Genomic DNA, 17,826 nt, shown 5'->3' on the forward strand with positions numbered 1-17,826 from the left:
ATAAAATAAATCAATTGTACTCACATGCCATTTTTCATCGCGTGTTTTCAACTTCTCTTGCAGAGCCACAGCGTTCGGAGTTTTAAACGCCATGTGTAAGTTGGCAGCCATTTTGGGAAGCTCAATCTTCGCCTCATTCATAGGCATTACCAAAGTCATCCCCATTCTGCTGTCGTTCGCTGCTCTGGTCAGTGGCGGAGTGCTGGCCCTGAAACTGCCCGAGACCAGAGAGAAGGTCTTAATGTGAAAATCTGAAGCTGAAAGTGTATGACTATTAGTGTGAAGATAACAACTGCTGGCATGAGTAAAATTTGGGTGTGTTAAAAAAATGGCTAAATTACTAACAATATCCCAAGGACCAAATGATGGATCTACCCCTAGTCAACTATGTATCCATATGCCTGATATTTCATATACATGCCTATTCGGGGACTTAAAAACATCTTCACCACTTACATACAGTTGAAGACAAAAATATTAGCCCTCCTGCGAATTTCTGTTCTTGTTCTAATATTTTCCAAATGACGTTTAACAGAGCAAGGAATTTTTCACAGTATTTCCGATAATATTTTTTCTTCTGAAGAAAGTCTTATTATTTTATTTCAGCTAAAAACTTGCCTAATTAACCTTGTAAAGCCTTTAAATTGCACTTTAAATTGAATACTAGTATCTTTAAAAATATCTAATATATTATGTACTCTCATCATGGCAAAGATAAGAGAAATCAGTTCTTAGAAATTATGTATTAAATCCATTATGTTTAGAAATGTAAATAATTAAGGAAGGCTAATAATTCTGACTTCAACTGTACATAGATTCAGAAAAATCTATAGAGCAAAACTCTTCAGTAAAAGCAAAATTAGTCACCGTTTTGTTAGGATGGGGTATTAAGAATCATGGAAGTCTCAATCCTGTGCCATTTCTTGGTTAGAAAATACATATATAAAAATTCAGGTACTGTCGAAGATTTTCTTTTTATTTTATTCTATAGCTTGTAATTTTGCTACCGTCTCACCCTCTGCCTTTGCTTATGAAATATCCTCTGCTAAAAAAAAGGTGTATTTTTGTCCCTAATATTTGTCAAGAGACTGATCTTAATGTGTTGCTGTACGTTCGGATGCTCGGTGGCGAATGTGCACTTGTGTGGAAACCATTATGTGTGCTTCCTCCGTTATGATTATTTTTTTTGTTTTATTAACTGTAAACTGGCGGAGAACCGTACGAGACTAGCCTCACTTTCCTTGCCTTTCACTAAATGTGTGGTTTCTTGGTGTTCTCTCGCTCTCCTTCTCTATCGCTCTTTTGTTTTGTTCATTCGCATCCTGAAAACGTCAGACGGTTTGGTCACTTTGGACTTGAGCTTCACAGAGCCACATATCTGTACTTGTTGTTGACTGAGTTGCATGTGTGTAATTTACCAAGTAATGTTTGTGTCTTTTATCAATGTGCTGTCTGGATGATCTACTGTATGTCTCACTGCAAATAAAACTGCTTAGACCATACTAGTCATTGGTAACGTATCATTTTAGTTCCACATCAATGAGGCGGTTAGAGGAGCCTCTGAAGACCTGTTCACACCAAGCACGATATATAAATATACATATAATTATAAATATATTTGACGAATAATAAATATATTTTTTAGTTTATGCTTTTTTTCATTACCCGCTTGTCCTTAGTGTGCTTCAAGCACATCTGACCAGTGAATCCAGCTCATGTATTCTTGATTTAAAAATCTGAATCTGATCAGGGGGTGGCACGGTGGTTCAGTGGTTAGCACTGTCGCCTCACAGCAAAAAGGTTGCTGGTTTGAGTCCCAGCTGAGCCAGCTGGCATTTCTGTGTGGAGTTCGTCTCCCCATGTTCGTGTGGGTTTCCTGGTTTCCCCCACAGTTCAAAGACATGCAGTACAGGTGAATTGAGTAAACATAAGTGGCCATAGTGTATGAGTGCGTGTGTGAATGCGAGAGTGTATGGGTGTTTGCCAGTACTAGGTTGTGGTTGGAAAGGCATCTGCTGTGAACATATGTTGGAATAGATGACGGTTCATTCCGCTGTGGCAACCCCTGATTAATAAGAAACTAATGTGGAGGAAAATTAATGAATGATAAAAATTGTTTCATTTTTAGCTTATGCTTTTCTTTTAGCATTAACCACTCACTGTTACATTACCGCTACTCGCACATCTGACCAGTGAATCCAGCTCGTGTATTCTTGAATGTATGAAGCTAATCAAACAAATTTAGCGATTGTATTCAGTGTATTGAAATAAAAACAACACAAACTGTTTTCCCCAGCATTTTCAAATCTAAACACTCTTTATACTTCAATTTGCTAGCCTGGCTTACATCACTTCCATGTATTTTTTGCATTATTGCACACAGTCATTGCCTTTAGCTTTAAATTGCGCGAACCATTCTTACTAATTTGTTTTATCATTATTAGCTGAAAGTCTAGCGGAAGTTTATTATTCTGAAAGTGACTCACACAATATTGTTTCTCAACATCTTATGCTATAGTTGCAGTCTGTGGTTTTACATTTCAGAATGACTATATCTTTGTAGTTGTCGTACTTGGTGAGAACGGGTCTTTAGGGTACGTTTACACCCCAAAAAGTGAAAAATGCGAGCTTTTGAAAATAGGTTTCGAAGTGTGCAATTTTGAAAATGATACATAATGCTGCTTTTGTGAAAACAGTGACATCATGCGGATGCGTACTACTACATGTTCAGTGTGTATACATAAGCAAGAACTTGACAACCAAAACAACAATGGTGAATTTTAGGACCTTATGTGCGTAGATGTGCAACGTTTCTCGACACATCTACTGGCCTGGCATGCAAAATACAGGGTTTTGGCTGTTTTTGTAGATCTGTTTACATTTATTAATTTAGCAGATCCATTTTATGCATATGAAACTTTTTCCAAAAAAGTGAAGACAAAAGTTCAGCTTTTAGTACACTATTGTCGTGTAAACGTACCCTTTAAAGTTCAACCAAAATTGAATAATTTATCATCACTTACTGACCCTCATGCTGTTTCAAACTTCCTGTTTTGTGAAATCTAGGTAAAATATGGTTTTTGGACCATACTGACATTGGAAAATCACACCACTACCAAAATTTTTGCAAAATATCATAAATATACCTATACAGTTCACTGCCATTTTCAGCTAAAACAATTGTTGTGTACAGTAATGCACAAAATAAATGTAATATAAATCATAATTATATTGCAGATTATCAATTATTGCAGACTCTTTTCAGCTCAGTTCCTTGTACAACACCTTGCTGCAATGCTACACTAAAAACATCTTTAAATTAGCGTTTAATTTGTAAACTAATACGTTTCTTTTTCCAATATAGTCAACTTTTTTGGTTGTATAAAACAACAACTTATAAACAACAACAACAACGCATTTTTCATAAATTAGCGTTTAATAAATTAGTCCCAGATTTTTCTTCCCCCGCTATTTAGTGCCTGTTTAGTACACTTGAACAATTATTGTGCTGCTTGTTTTTAAACTACTTATTTTAAGATTTTTTGGGACAACTTAATTATTTACTATTCAATCCATTTAAATTTGTTAAGCTAACTTTATCGATTTGTGTTTGGACAACATGAAGGAATTGTGTGGAACCCAGCATTTTTTTACAATGTACAATTTTAACTTAAGTTAATAGTTTTTACAAAATTAAGTGGATTGAACATAAAATAATTAAGCTATCCACCCAAAAAACATATGAATTGTGTTGGTTCAACTCATATTAAATGTTTTTTTTAAGTTTACGTTGTATTTATCTGATAAAAACTAAGCTAGCTGTTTAGCACCACTCACTTGACACATCATTTTGAAACAGCCACTTAACACATGGGTTGTCATGTAGTTTTGGACACACATCGGTGTAAATAACTAATAACAATGTTCATTTTTGGCTGAACTGTCCCTTAAAAATGGTTAACTTTAAAGTTTGTTTATATCCAAAGAACAAAGCTACGCATGCTCACATCATTACAATTTTGCCAGATTATAAATCAATACACCTGAACGACTGAACAGATCCACAGGTTACAGATCCACTCCAGGAAACCTCATCATATTACAAAAGTAGTAACAAACACAGCATAATTCAATTGTAATTGCTTAGCATATATTATACGTCTTAGTTTTTATATCATATTTATTTGGAAGTCTGTTCCGGCTGTCACAGAAATAATATACTTTCTGTTTTGTTTTTTGTTTAGTGACTGTACATTTTGAATTGCAAAAATAAACATTTTTGTGATTCACACAGTTCGTGTTTGCCTTTTTTTTTTTTTTTTTTGGCTGAAAACTTTCCTCTGCCTGCCAGTTCATTCTGTCCTGGGATTTGAGCAACTGTGTGAAAGATGTAACAACAAGATATGGGAAACTGAGCTGGAGCGGAGTCTGATTTTTCACTTGGTTAAGAGGTTTTAGTTTGTAGACAAGCTATTCAGCATTTACGGTCAGTGGAACTGTATGAGTAGGCGGGAAAATATACAAAAAAATTGAGCTCAAAGATCAACTTACATGCAAATTCTACAGTGAATAAACACTATTGGACTGTTAGAGATTCAGATGATAATGTCCTTATTTAACAGCATTTCTTTTTCCATATTGGGCTCCACATACTTGTGCTGTTCTCACAATGCACTGTCATGTTTCTCCTGATTTGCAGCACCTCTTTCTCAAGATATTTTGTTTTGATTCACACTCAGGGTGCAAAATGCTGCACAGCATGAGAAACACCGTCGTTCCCATGAGAAGGTTAAGAGGTTGATTCCGTTTAAACGTATTGATTTAAATGCCAAAAATAAACATATCATACAGTAAGTCTGATTTATCATTTTGAGATTGTGATTGGATATGAACATAAGTGGTCTTGAAAGGTTGTGAACTTATAGATGTTAGCAGTCTCGCCCACTGTGTGCCTGAGGTGCCAAAGACCACCACAGTCCTGGCACCTTTCGGCTGTCTCAGAGGGTGAGATCAGAGTTCGGTTGGTTCGCAAAGGTCATACCGGGGCCTTGGAAGGACAAGCCATAGTGTAAAAACTCAGATGTTAGCTGAGATGTCTCACAAGGTACTGAAACATGAATTTGCAGGATTTACGAAACACTGTTCAAACATTTAAACGCACTAAGGCACTTACAGTACTCTCAAAAAGTGATGTTTGCTACTTGTTTAATCTACTTATTTAAAATGAGCTGAATCAACACAATTCTTGAATTGTTTGGGGACCACTTAATTGTTTTATGTTCAATCCACATAATTTTTTAAAAACAATTAGGTTTACTTAATCGATTTGTGTTGGTACAACAGGAAGAAATTGTGTTGAACCAAGCTTGAAAAAAAAAAGGTTCATTGGATTCACAAAATTGTTTTAAGGTGAGTGGTTGCAAAAAATGCATATGGGCTAAATTTAAGCAAATAAGTTTAACTTAGTAAACTTAATTTGTTTAAATTCAGCCATTTTAAATAGTTTGCAACCCCTTACCTTAAAAACATTTAATAAATCCAATGAATCTTTTTTTTTCAGTGCATGGGTTTTAATGAATGTATTCAAAATGGAGTAAAACACTGAAATATTATTACAAGTTAAAAGCTCTACAGATCCCGAACCATGCAAGCATGCGAACCAAAACTTCACCAATTGGCGAAAGTGAAAATTTAAAAAACCTCGAGAGAAACCAGACTCAGTTGGGTACGACCATTTCTCCACTGGCCAAACGTCTTGTGCAGAGCTGCAGTCTAAGCGCCGGAGGCTGGAAGCTGGACCTCAGCGAAGACTCATTTGTCCCCTGGAGAGTCACAGGAATCAGTCTCATGCTCTCCACTCCTCCATGACCACCACAGTAGCTGCTAAGGATACGGCCTGGTCCAGGATATGGAAACCTTGGGATCATCTCGTAGCTGGTCTTGGATCGAATCAGTGGCGCTGCATAGTCTGAGAGCCTCGGGATGAGTATCCCCAGGTGGAAATAGAGAATAAAGAGAATAATTAGCGTAACTTCTGTTCACGGTGTATATAAACAAGATGCAAAAACCTGTGTGGAGCACATTCATGTATCATACTGCTAAGTGATGCAATGAGTGTATGCTTTACTAAAAAAATAGGTTTTTAATCTAGTTTTGAATTGGGAGAGCGTGTCTGAGCCTCGGACATCATCAGGAAGGCTATTACAGAGTTTAGGAGCCATAAATGAGAAGGCTCGACCTCCTTTACTCGACTTTGCTATTCTAGGTACTACCAGAAGTTTTGAGATCTTCAAGAGAGAGTTGGATTATAGCGAGATTTATTTAAAGCTTTTTAGGTAAGAAACTGTGTAAAATCACTTAATTAGTCTTACTCAAAATTAAACTAAACACACACAAAGGCAGATTACATTCAACAAAAGTAACATTTATTCAAACAATTAATTTGTTGTAAAAATGACTGTCAAATATGTTTTAATAAATTAAACAACATACAAAAAAATAGAAACAATGATAATCATGTAGACATCCATTATTTTGAGAAGCATAGCTGATCTTTTTGCAGTCTGTTACGTCGATCAGCAGATAAATCTGAAATTAAATGAACACTGTTAATGAATATTGTAAACTACAGTGCACTTGGGTGATTGTGAGAAGATGAACTCTTGACTTGAGCTCAGCGAGGTCGCGGAGACACTCGTGAACCGTGTCTCACAGGTTTAACACCTAGTAGCTCTCAAGGTGCCATATCAAGGTGCCAGTCTAAACAGTAGCATTTCCAAACTCCCACACACACACACACACACACACACACACATTCAGACATATCTAAATGTGTAGAAAACAGTTTTCTAAGAAGATTTCAAATCACATTATAATGATTGCTAATGCTAATGAAGTTTTAATGATGTTTAATATAACGTGTCTTCCAATAATATTGGCACTTTTAGTAAATATAAAGAAGGTTGACAAATATAAAAATATATATAAAAACGCCTTTATCATTTAAACTTTGGATCTTTTGTTTAAATATTAACAAAACAAATCTTTGCTCTCATTTTATTTATAATTTTTCTTTCAGTGTTCAGCGTTTTAAAAGTTTGGAGCGCGTTTAGCATCACACTAGGCTAATCAATGCTAAAGCTAATGCTAATCAAATTTAAAAACTACATACTATGCAATGCCCTCCACTAATATTGCCACCCATGATAAATATATATGAGTTAAGATCTCTGTGAACAAAATGGCTCTATTGTTTAACCCAGGGATGTCAAACTTAATTTCTGGAGGGCCTCACCCCTCACAGTTTAGTTCTAACCCTGCTCCAACACACTTACCTGTAGGTTTCAAACAAGCCTGAAGGACTCAATAAGTTTAATCAGGTGTGTTTAATTGGGGTTGGAACTAAACTGTGCAGGGCTGCGGTCCTCCAGGAATTAAGTTTGACATCCCTGGTTTAACCATTTCGATATTTTGCTAACAAACAATCTTTACTCTCGGACACCACGGTGGCGCAGTGGGTAGCGCGGTCGCCTCACAACAAGAAGGTTGCTGGTTTGAGCCTCGGCTGGGTCAGTTGGCATTTCTGTGTGGAGTTTGCATGTTCTCCCAGTGTTCGCATGGGTTTCCTCAGGGTGCTCCGGTTTTCTCCACAGTCCAAAGACATGCAGTAAAGGGGAACTAAATAGGCTAAATTGGCCATAGTGTATGTGTTTGAATGTGTTGCATGCTTGGCCCTTGTATGAAAGCCAGAATTTGTCCAATCATGTACCGTAATTCACTGTGACGTGTGGGCCAAGCTAAAGCTGATTGTGTGGGCCAGATCTGGGCCAGAGAAATTTTGCTATGTGGGTATGCTGGATAAGTTGGCAGTTCATTCCACTGTGGCGACCCCTGATTAATAAAGGGACTAAGCCTAAAAATGAATGAATGACTCTTTGCACTCATTTCATTGTTTTTAATATTCAGCCAATTTTTAAAAGTTAGGAGCACATGCTAAAGCTAATGCTAATCAAATATCAGAACTGCACAATTTGCAGTGGCCTCTGCAAATATTGGTGTCCTTAATAAATATAAATAAGACAAACAATTACAAACACAATTTTACAAAATAAATGTGTACCACAATTATTGTCACCCCTATTAACTTGGTATTTTTGTATATTCCTATTATAATTAACATTTTTAGTACACATGGGTGTGTGTGAACAATAAATATTCAACCATTTCACAGGGCTACAAATACAAGGATTTTGAGCTTCACAAAAATAAACTGGCTATAAGAAAATAGCAAAAACACTGAAAAAGAAACATCTAAAAGCATTTTACAGTTTACATATCAGTATGTATGGAATGTCTTTTCAGTGGCAGTATATTGTGTGATGGCTCTCAATAATGTTTTGCTAGCCTCATTAGCTCAGCTACTTGTATGGTGTGAAATTCCATTAAAGCTTCACACAGGCAGCAGAGCGCTGGACCTGCCTTTAATGTGACCCATTAGAGGTGTCGTTTAACACCTCGGCTGTGAGAGAATGACCTGAGTCTGTGTCCCCATACAACTGTAACCTATTGACCGACCGCACACCACCTCTTATTATTCCCAGAGAGAAGATTGGAGATTTATCCCTCATGTGTTTAGCAATTAAACCTTGATTTTGTGTACTTTGCTTTATTTATTTTTGCCATGTGTATGTATAGCAGGATTACAAACACACACCAATATGATATATATATAGTGAGTATATATGGTATACTATAGTGTAAAATTTATGTGATATTACAGGTAAAAAAAAAACTGTAAAAATGCTACAGTGAAGTTTCCTTACTATATACAATGAATAACCGTAAATTGAGAAGCCCTGCATGACACTTTTTTATGTTATGTTTTTAGACTTATGTAATTTAATAAATAATGCTTGTTACTTTTATAGTTTTTAACTGCAAAATTAACCACCTACAATTTTTTTACCGTGAATATATATATACATCATGTTTTTGGCAATTTTTTTAATTAATTTTTTTGTTTTTAATTTATGGAGAATGCAGATTACTGTGCAGTAAAGCTGTGTATGCTATTGATATTATTATTATTCAAATTGATTTACTATTTAGATTTTTTCATATATTGACAATATGAATTGCATAATATATAGTACCATGCATATTGGTAATTAATTGTTTACTTAATGAATAATCTATTATTTTATTGTATTGATATATGTATTCTGCATTCATTATTATATGGTATACAGTACTATAGTGATATAGTTGTGTACTTACTGAATAATTATATTTATTCATATTAATAATTAATAAAGAATAAATTATTAGTATTTATTATTATTATTATTATTAGTAGTAGTAGTAGTAGTAGTAGTAGTAGTAGTAGTAGTAGTAGTAGTAGCAGTATTTATTATTGATATTTTGTAGTAATATATTATGTATTCAGTATAGGGCTGCACGATATTGGAAAAATCTGACATTGTGATATTTTGGTTTGCTGCGATATATATTGCGATATGAATATAATTTTACCAGATGATCTAAACACTGTAAAAAAATGCAGGGTTCCACTCAATTCATTCATGTTGTCCCAACACAAATCGATTAAAATAACTTAACACTTTTAACAAATTTATGTGGATTGAACATAAAAAATTAAGTTGTCCCAATGAAATCACAAGAATTGTGTTGTTTCAGCTCATTTTAAATAAGTAGTTTGAACAAGTATTTGGAAATATTTCATTATTTAGATCAACTGGAATGATCAGGTCTTTTTTTCTATGCAGCGCATAATAAAATAAAATAAATCGCAAGCACATACACTCTCAGAAAAAAAGGTACATGGCGGTACAAATGTTCCTTGAGGAACAATTCAATTCAATTCACCTGTATTTGTATAGCGCTTATACAATGTAGATTGTGTCAAAGCAGCTTCACATAAAAGGTCACAGTAAATAGGAACAGTGTCGTTCAGTTTGTAGTGTTTAAGTTCAGTTCAGTTGAGCTCAGTTCAGTGTGGTTTAATAATCACTACTGAGAGTCCAAATATTGAAGGGCAAATCCAACGATGCGCAGTTCTACAGATCCCAAACCATGCAAGCCAGTTTTGTACCTTTGTGAAAGTTGTACCATATATAATACAATAAAGACCTCTTATGATACTGTTCTGTACCTTTCATGGTACAATTGAAATTAAGGTACACAATTGTTCCCCCATAAAAGGAACAAACATGTTGAACAACTCCTATATCTGTGAAAATAAATATTACTGGAAAGGCAAAGTGATTTTATGAATAATTTCCATATTAAAACAAGAATCATCATTTAAAAGCATATGTTTAAAGAAACTCATAAACATTAATTATTAAGTTCTATTATACAATAAAACAAAAAACCTGGCAAAACAAAACTATAGGTATTGTAAACTAAACATTTAAGGCATTTTTAATAAATGTTTTTGTGAGCATGTTTGATACTGTTAAGGTACAAAGTGTCTTGTCACTGTGGTGGTACCTTCATGGATCAGATTTGTACCTTTGATGAAGGTACAATAGTGTATCTGCAGGTTTTAAAAACCAAAGGTAAATTTTGGTTTCCCATGGTACAAATCATGTCCTTAAAGGTACAAACTGCAATGGTACAAATTAGTTTTTTTGTCTGACGGTACAATTCTGTTCCATGAAAAGGTACTGCCCCAGTGAAAAGGGTTTGTACCTTCTTTGGTACAACATTGTACTATTTTTTCTGAGAGCGTATAAATACGACACAGCAAAAATAAGTTACGTTAATAAGTTAAATAAACAGTGCTTTATGGTTTTCTGAAGAATCTAACAGTATTCAAGTACAAAAATTGAACAATCGAACGTAGAATAACTGTGATTTTTTTTAAATAATATTTAATATTACTTTTTATCTTTTAAGCTTTATTAAATCACCAAATCCTGCAATGTGACTATTGCACATACACACAATGAGATATCGATGCTCAAATGACATATTGTTCAGCCCTTGTACAGTAGTATATGTATACTTTATCAAATGAAATGAGTGTAAGTAACTCAAAATTTACTGAACGTTAATTCTACTCATTTGAAAAGAGTTTTGAACTTAAATGGAGTAAGTTCACAGTACTCGTATAGATTAGTTTATTAACTCAAATGGTTTGTACCAATTGGTTTCCTCAAGCTGTCTGAGTTGCCTTAACGTATTAAGTCTTAAGTCTAAGTTCTTTAGTTAACTTATTGGGCTTTACTGTGCTTAAATTGCTTCGTTTACTCAATTGAATTAAGTTCACAGGGCTCAGTAGGATTAGTTTATGAACTTAAATGGTTTGTTGCAATCGGTTTTCTCAAATGGCTTGAGTTACCTTAGCATTTAGGGTTTTAGAGAGTATTATATAAATGTATTCATTCATTAACTTAATTGTTTACATTATTTTATTAACTTTATTAAATATTCCAATAATAGATCAAAATAACCAAACCAGCTCTGGCCATCCTAATGTCAAAAACAGTAGAGAAGAACCCCCCCAAAAAAGAGCTCATGCTGGGTAGGAGTGAAAAATCACACATTACCTGATGACTCACTTCTGTAGGTTTCCACATGAGGACATGCCTCTGTTTCTCTCCCTGCAGTCTGAGGGTCTGAGCCAGGCCTAGCGGTGGTCTGGACAGGCCTGTAGAGGTGTCACTTCACACCTCTGAGAGCTCAAACTGGTATAAATCCTCCCTCCAGCAAAACCCAACAACCACAACCAATCTCCAACCACACAGAATGGACGCATCTTCTCCTTTCTTCAACTACATCCAGCAAAACTCCTGGAGCTCAGACTCCGAACTCTACAACATCTCGTCTCCAGAAACCGTTTCTCCTTCCTCCTACATGGACTTCTCTCCATCGGCGCAGGCTCAAAGCGTTTCTCCAAAACCAGAGATTTCGGGTTCCTCGTTTCAAGATGGCGGACGGTCCCGTGTTGGAGTTAGAAGAACGAGATGCAAGAATCCTAGTAAACAAAGACAAAGCGCCAGTGAGAAGGAGAAGCTGAGAATGAGGGATCTGACCAAAGCTCTTCATCACCTCAGGACATACTTACCACCTTCTGTAGCTCCCGTTGGCCAAACGTTGACCAAAATCGAGACACTTCGCCTTACCATCCGATATATTTCCTATCTGTCTGCTCAACTTGGCCTCAGCGAAGAGTCTTTGTGTAAGATGAGAGACTTGAGAGTTTCCGGATATCAAGAGATGCCTCAAAATCAATGCTATTCCACTGCTGGGTTTTGGGGGTCGTGTCAAAACAGCTGCGGAGCTTCAGAGTCTGTGTTGAGGAGGACGGATATGGATTGTCGGCAGGTTTTTATGGGAATGGAAACACCGGCTTATGATGATTCCTTTAATTCCAGCTCAGAATCTTTTCTGGAGAGTCCACTGTATGCTGACTCAGCTTTAACATATCAGGTATTTATTCAAAATATAGCAGTATGCATGCATATATTTAATGGTTTATTATTCAAATGTTGAATTAAATTGAACTTACCTTTTGTTTTTCCTCTCTTTAGGGCTACAGCAAAAGTGTCCACTGTTCGATCGCACCGGAGTTCTGGGGATGAATTCTCATCTGAATATTTGACTTTTTTCTTCTTCAAATGTTGACTATGAAGTTCAAATTTTTGTGGACTCTGCTGTACAGTATTTAATGAATATTGTTTTATCTTATTTTAAGATTTCTATTTTAATATTATATATTTTTTGTATGTTCATGTCTTTTGTACAAAGTGATACTAATTTATTGATATTTATAATAAAAACTGTCTCAATGTCAAAGATTCAATTAAATTTTTTCAATTCACCTTTATTTGTATAGCACTTATACAATGTAGATTGTGTCAAAGCAGCTTCACATAAAAGGTCACAGTAAATAGGAACAGTGTAGTTCAGTTTGTAGTGTTTAAGTTCAGTTCAGTTGAGCTCAGTTCAGTGTGGTTTAAAATCACCACTGAGAGTCCAAACACTGAAGAGCAAAGATGTTGTCCATTGTACCATCTCTATTTAAGGTGTTTCTATTATATATATATATATATATATATATATATATATATATATATATATATATATATATATATATATATATATATATATATATATATATTCAACAATTCTCAACAAATGTAAACTGATCTAAAATTTACTACAAGACCTTGTTTCATTACTGTTGTTATTATTATTATTATTATTATTATTATTATTATTATTATTAGTAAACATGTAAGAGTAAAAATGCAGTCTGAACAGGCATATACAGTGCTCAGCATATGTAAGTACATTCCGCACAAATCTCTTTTAAATTCATATTTTAACAGGAAGCTATACAATAATATATTTGTGCATATAGAATAGATTTGTCAGTACTGAAGCCAAATCTGTAGCTTATCTAACAAAAAAGCTTACGATAACGGTCCAAAAACTAGAACAACCAAAATGATATATTATAGAAAATATTAAATACAAATTTAAAAAAAGAGGACAAATCAAGAGAAGCAAAATAATGGAAACATTTTTTTATTTTGTAGGTTGTAATCTTTTTCGTGATATTTTGCTTGAATTTCACTGTATTATCTTTCAATTTCTAAATATGTTTGGTGACAAAAATTTTATTTTAATAAATATATCAGTTTAATAAATCTGTTTTGTTTAAATGAACTAAAATACATTGCCTATATTCACTGAGAAATTGATCAAATATTAATTTTCAAAATGTGGATTTTCAATTATGCTGAGCACTGTATTATTTTTACATTTGAGTTATTCTTTGTTTTTATGTCAAATCTGTCTAAAAAGGTTTTATGATTTTTTTATTTTAATAGTTTATTGATTATTGAAATTATTGAAAAGAAATAATGCTTGGGATTTTTTATGGACCTTTCATGGATTTAGTTTGTTTAACCTTTGAATATTTAATGTTTCTAAAAGAATAAATGATAATGCAAATAATTATTAAAATAATGCTAATAATAATGCAAATACTGTATAACTGCATTACTGTAATTCACTTGATTCTTGATTTTGTATATATTTTCTCAAACATAAACTAACCCCTTTAACTAGGAATCCCTGTTTGTTTACATTTGAAAACTTATATATATTGTATTATATATTGTATTATAACTATATAATATACTATATATATATATAATATTATATATAATATATATATATAATATTGTAATATAACGCATGTATATTTTTTATTATTTATGTGTATTTTATTTTAATTTCTTATTTTATTTTAGACAGAAAAGCAAAAAAAAAATATATATATATATATATATATATATATATATATATATATATATATATATATATATATATATATATATATATATATATTTATAGTATCCACAAGAGGGGGCAATTTAACCGCCAATGTGTGCAAATTCACAGCAACGTTTTTGCTGAATGAGTGCAGTTCATGGGTTTGTAATTGTAACCCTTTACATAGTCTGTCAGTATTTTAATTACAATATGCAAGAAATCTGATTGAATGTGTAAAATCTGTAAAAACAATATGCACAAATCTAAATGTAACTCTACTGACTGGTAGTGACAGCATCAGACAAGTTTTGTCTTTTTACATGTAAATTACACTCCAAGTCCTGATAATAGGCTTCATTTGCACATGTATCAGATTTCAAAAGATAAAGCAAATCTGTAACATGCACTCAAACCCAGAGCTATGATATTTGTATATTTCAAAATTATTTTATTTATTAATAAAAAAATCTATAAATTACATTAGCTTAAATTATATTATATTATATTATATTATATTATATTATATTATATTATATTATATTATATTATATTATGTAGGTTATAGGCTGCTAATCCAATATTCATTAGCAGCTGCACAAACTGATATGTTTAAGTATTTAACATTGAAATCGCAATTAAGTTAAATTTCATGCCATATTAGTCGACTTTAGAAATTCAGAAATACACCCTTGCAGATTAGGTCGATGAAAAACAGACGTTTAGCTGTTAAAATGTATTTTGTCAACAGAAACATATGTGACAAAATCACAGCTAACGTTAGCTAACAAGCTAATCTCACCCACGTTCAAAAGCAAGTTTTTTGCTTATTGTTCAATAATTCTTTCTTATTACAAATTTAAGTTAGCAATTTATAGTTTACTGTAGATATTCTTTACCTTGAGTTAATTTGCAAAGTGCAGAAAATGTTATTTTCGTACGTTTTCCGCTCTAAACGAGCGCACTCCCAACAGCTTCCGTCATTATGTTGCCAAAAAATATAGGCCCATCTGGTAGTCCTGAATGAAATGACTTATATCCTAGGTTCATATTTGTGTTTCATTTTAGTTTCATTTTAAATACAATCTCTCGAAATATTAAATCTGTTTGCGTTTTAATGATTATTTGTGTACTTACGATACTTGTTTTTATGAATCTTTAAAAATATTAACAGTCTAGCTAAACCTGAAAAAAAGGTTTGAAAGTAAAATAAGCCGAATAACACTTGATTTTCAACAATATTTTTATTTGAAAAACGGAAGAAACTTCTATAGAAAAGCCTAAATAAATATAATTTTAATTTGAACATTTTACTCAAACCCATGTCTAATAAAGAAAGTGAAAGGTGTTCAGATTGTTTCACTAACAAAATATAATCAAAATAATAATAAATAGCCTAATATTTACACTTTTTGGCTATTCTTATAGGTAAAGCCAGATTTATTAGCTCCCTTTTGAATTTTGTATTCTTTTTCAAATATTTCCCAAATGATGTTTAACAGAGCAAGGAAATTTTCACAGTATGTCTGATAATATTTTTTCTTTTTTCTTCTGGAGAAAGTCTTACTTGTTTTATTTCGGCTAAAATAAAAGCAGTTTTTAATTTTTTAAAAGCCATTTTAAGGTCTATATTAGCTATTAGACCACTTAAGCAATAATTTTTTGATAGTCTACAGAACAAACTATCGTTATACAATAACTTGCCTAATTACCTTAACCTTAACCTAATTAACCTAGTAAAGCCTTTAAATGTCACTATAAGCTGAATACTAGTAGCCTAGTAGTATCTTGAAAAAAATATATAGTAAAATATTATGTATTGTCATCATAGCAAAGATAAAAGAAATCAGTTAATAGAAATGAGTTATTAAAACTATTATGTGTAGAAATGTGTTGAAAAAATCGGTTAAACAGAAATTGGGGTAAAAAAATAAACAGGGGGCTTAAAATTCAGGGAGGCTAATAATTCAACTGTATATAGGCTAACTAAATACACTCTGCAAGCTAAGTAAAAAGTGTTATTTATTAACAAATATATAATCAAAAGCCATTATATTAAATAAATAAATATAATAAATAAATAATAATTACACTTTTTGTCTATGTTTTGTCACAAAACACTTTATCCTATACTCTATACATCTATTTAAGTACAAAAAATAAAAATAAAACAAAAATCATGATTTTCTCCACCCTACTTCATTCACCTTTCTCCCACAAATCATCACACAAAGGCCTCGTCATCAACTCCTTCCTAATCAGGCCTGTGCAAATAGAAGCTCTTTCTTAATGAACCACAGGTCAACAACAAAAGATCATCTCGCACCTCAAAGTCTGGCCTCCACGATTATCCCTTCAAAAGCCTAAACTTCATGCATCCTTATCTTCATAATCCTCTAATGCGCTTCAGGCCCGTCCGAGGTGTCAGAAACCCAGGTCATTAGAAACTCAGATAGCCTTGACCCTGTGACTGATATGCTAACGTGTAGCTCAATACGCAGTTTACAGAGCACTGGGAGGAAAGGGTTTAGACCATTTAGATGTTTACCTCGAATCAACATTTAACCGAGCAGGAGAAGAAAAACACTTTGCATTGATGTGCTAATCAACCTTTGATGCTGCAGGAAAAACTAAGATGCTTTGAAAAAAAGGAAGAATTGAACTCATTTGCAGGAGGGTATGAGACTTTAAATCAACATTTCTGTGAATTAACAGCTACAAGTCGAGGTTTTAATGAGTTAAGCACACAATTTAGATGTTTTTGGTTTTGTATTGTGGAAGTTTGGTCTTTTTAATGACTGGCATACATTTTTAAAATGATTTACAGAAGTTGTAGAAGACTAGCTTTATGCTATGTTTTACTCCTTTCAGCATAATGTTTTTCGGCTTAGTCTCTTTCTTAATCTGGGGTCGCCACAGCGGAATGAACCGCCAACTTATCATCAGACATACCATGGCTTTGGACTGTGGGGGAAACTGCAGCACCCAAAGGAAACCCACGCGAACATGGGGAGAACATGAAAACTCCACACAGAAATGCCAACTGACCCAGCCGAGGCTCAAACCAGCAAACTTCTTGTTGTGAGGCAATCGTGCTACCCACTGCACCACCGTGACGCCCTCATGATGTTTTAACAATTTTAAATATTAAAAATTTAGTATGAGGCGACACAGTGGTGCAGTAGGTAGTGCTGTCGCATCACAGCAAGAAGGTCGCTGGTTCGAGCCTCGGCTGGGTCAGTTGGCATTTCTGTGTGGAGTTTGCATGTTCTCCCCATGTACGCGTGGGTTTCCTTCGGGTGCTCCGGTTTCCCACACAGTCCAAAGACATGCGGTACAGGTGAATTGGGTAGGCTAAATTGTCCGTAGTGTATTTGTGTGAATGAGTGTGTGTGGATGTTTCCCAGAGATGGGTTGCGGCTGAAAGCGCATCCGAGCGTAAAATGTGCTGGAAAAGTTGGCGGTTCAATCCGCTGTGGTGATCCCGGATTAATAAAGGGACTAAACCAAAAAGAAAAT

At 33.8% G+C, this 17,826-nt stretch overlaps 2 protein-coding genes across 2 annotated transcripts in view; both read left to right on the forward strand.

The window, feature by feature from the left end:
- The window catches only part of sv2bb (synaptic vesicle glycoprotein 2Bb), a 50,859-nt gene extending 49,354 nt beyond the window's left edge, over positions 1-1,505 (forward strand). The window contains exon 13 of the mRNA XM_056451990.1: positions 64-1,505. Coding sequence (XP_056307965.1) covers positions 64-247 — 184 coding nt within the window. The 3' untranslated portion in view covers positions 248-1,505. The remainder of the gene's footprint in view (positions 1-63) is intronic.
- A 10,246-nt stretch (positions 1,506-11,751) lies between these two features.
- mespbb (mesoderm posterior bb) lies at positions 11,752-12,608 on the forward strand. The gene is made up of 2 exons (XM_056451316.1): positions 11,752-12,456; positions 12,558-12,608. Exons 1-2 carry the CDS (start codon positions 11,773-11,775, stop codon positions 12,606-12,608), a joined length of 735 nt encoding a protein of 244 aa, XP_056307291.1. The 5' UTR covers positions 11,752-11,772.
- Positions 12,609-17,826: the final 5,218 nt, after the last annotated feature.

Source organism: Danio aesculapii, chromosome 25 (assembly GCF_903798145.1).
Source record: "Danio aesculapii chromosome 25, fDanAes4.1, whole genome shotgun sequence".
NCBI lineage: Eukaryota > Metazoa > Chordata > Actinopteri > Cypriniformes > Danionidae > Danio > Danio aesculapii.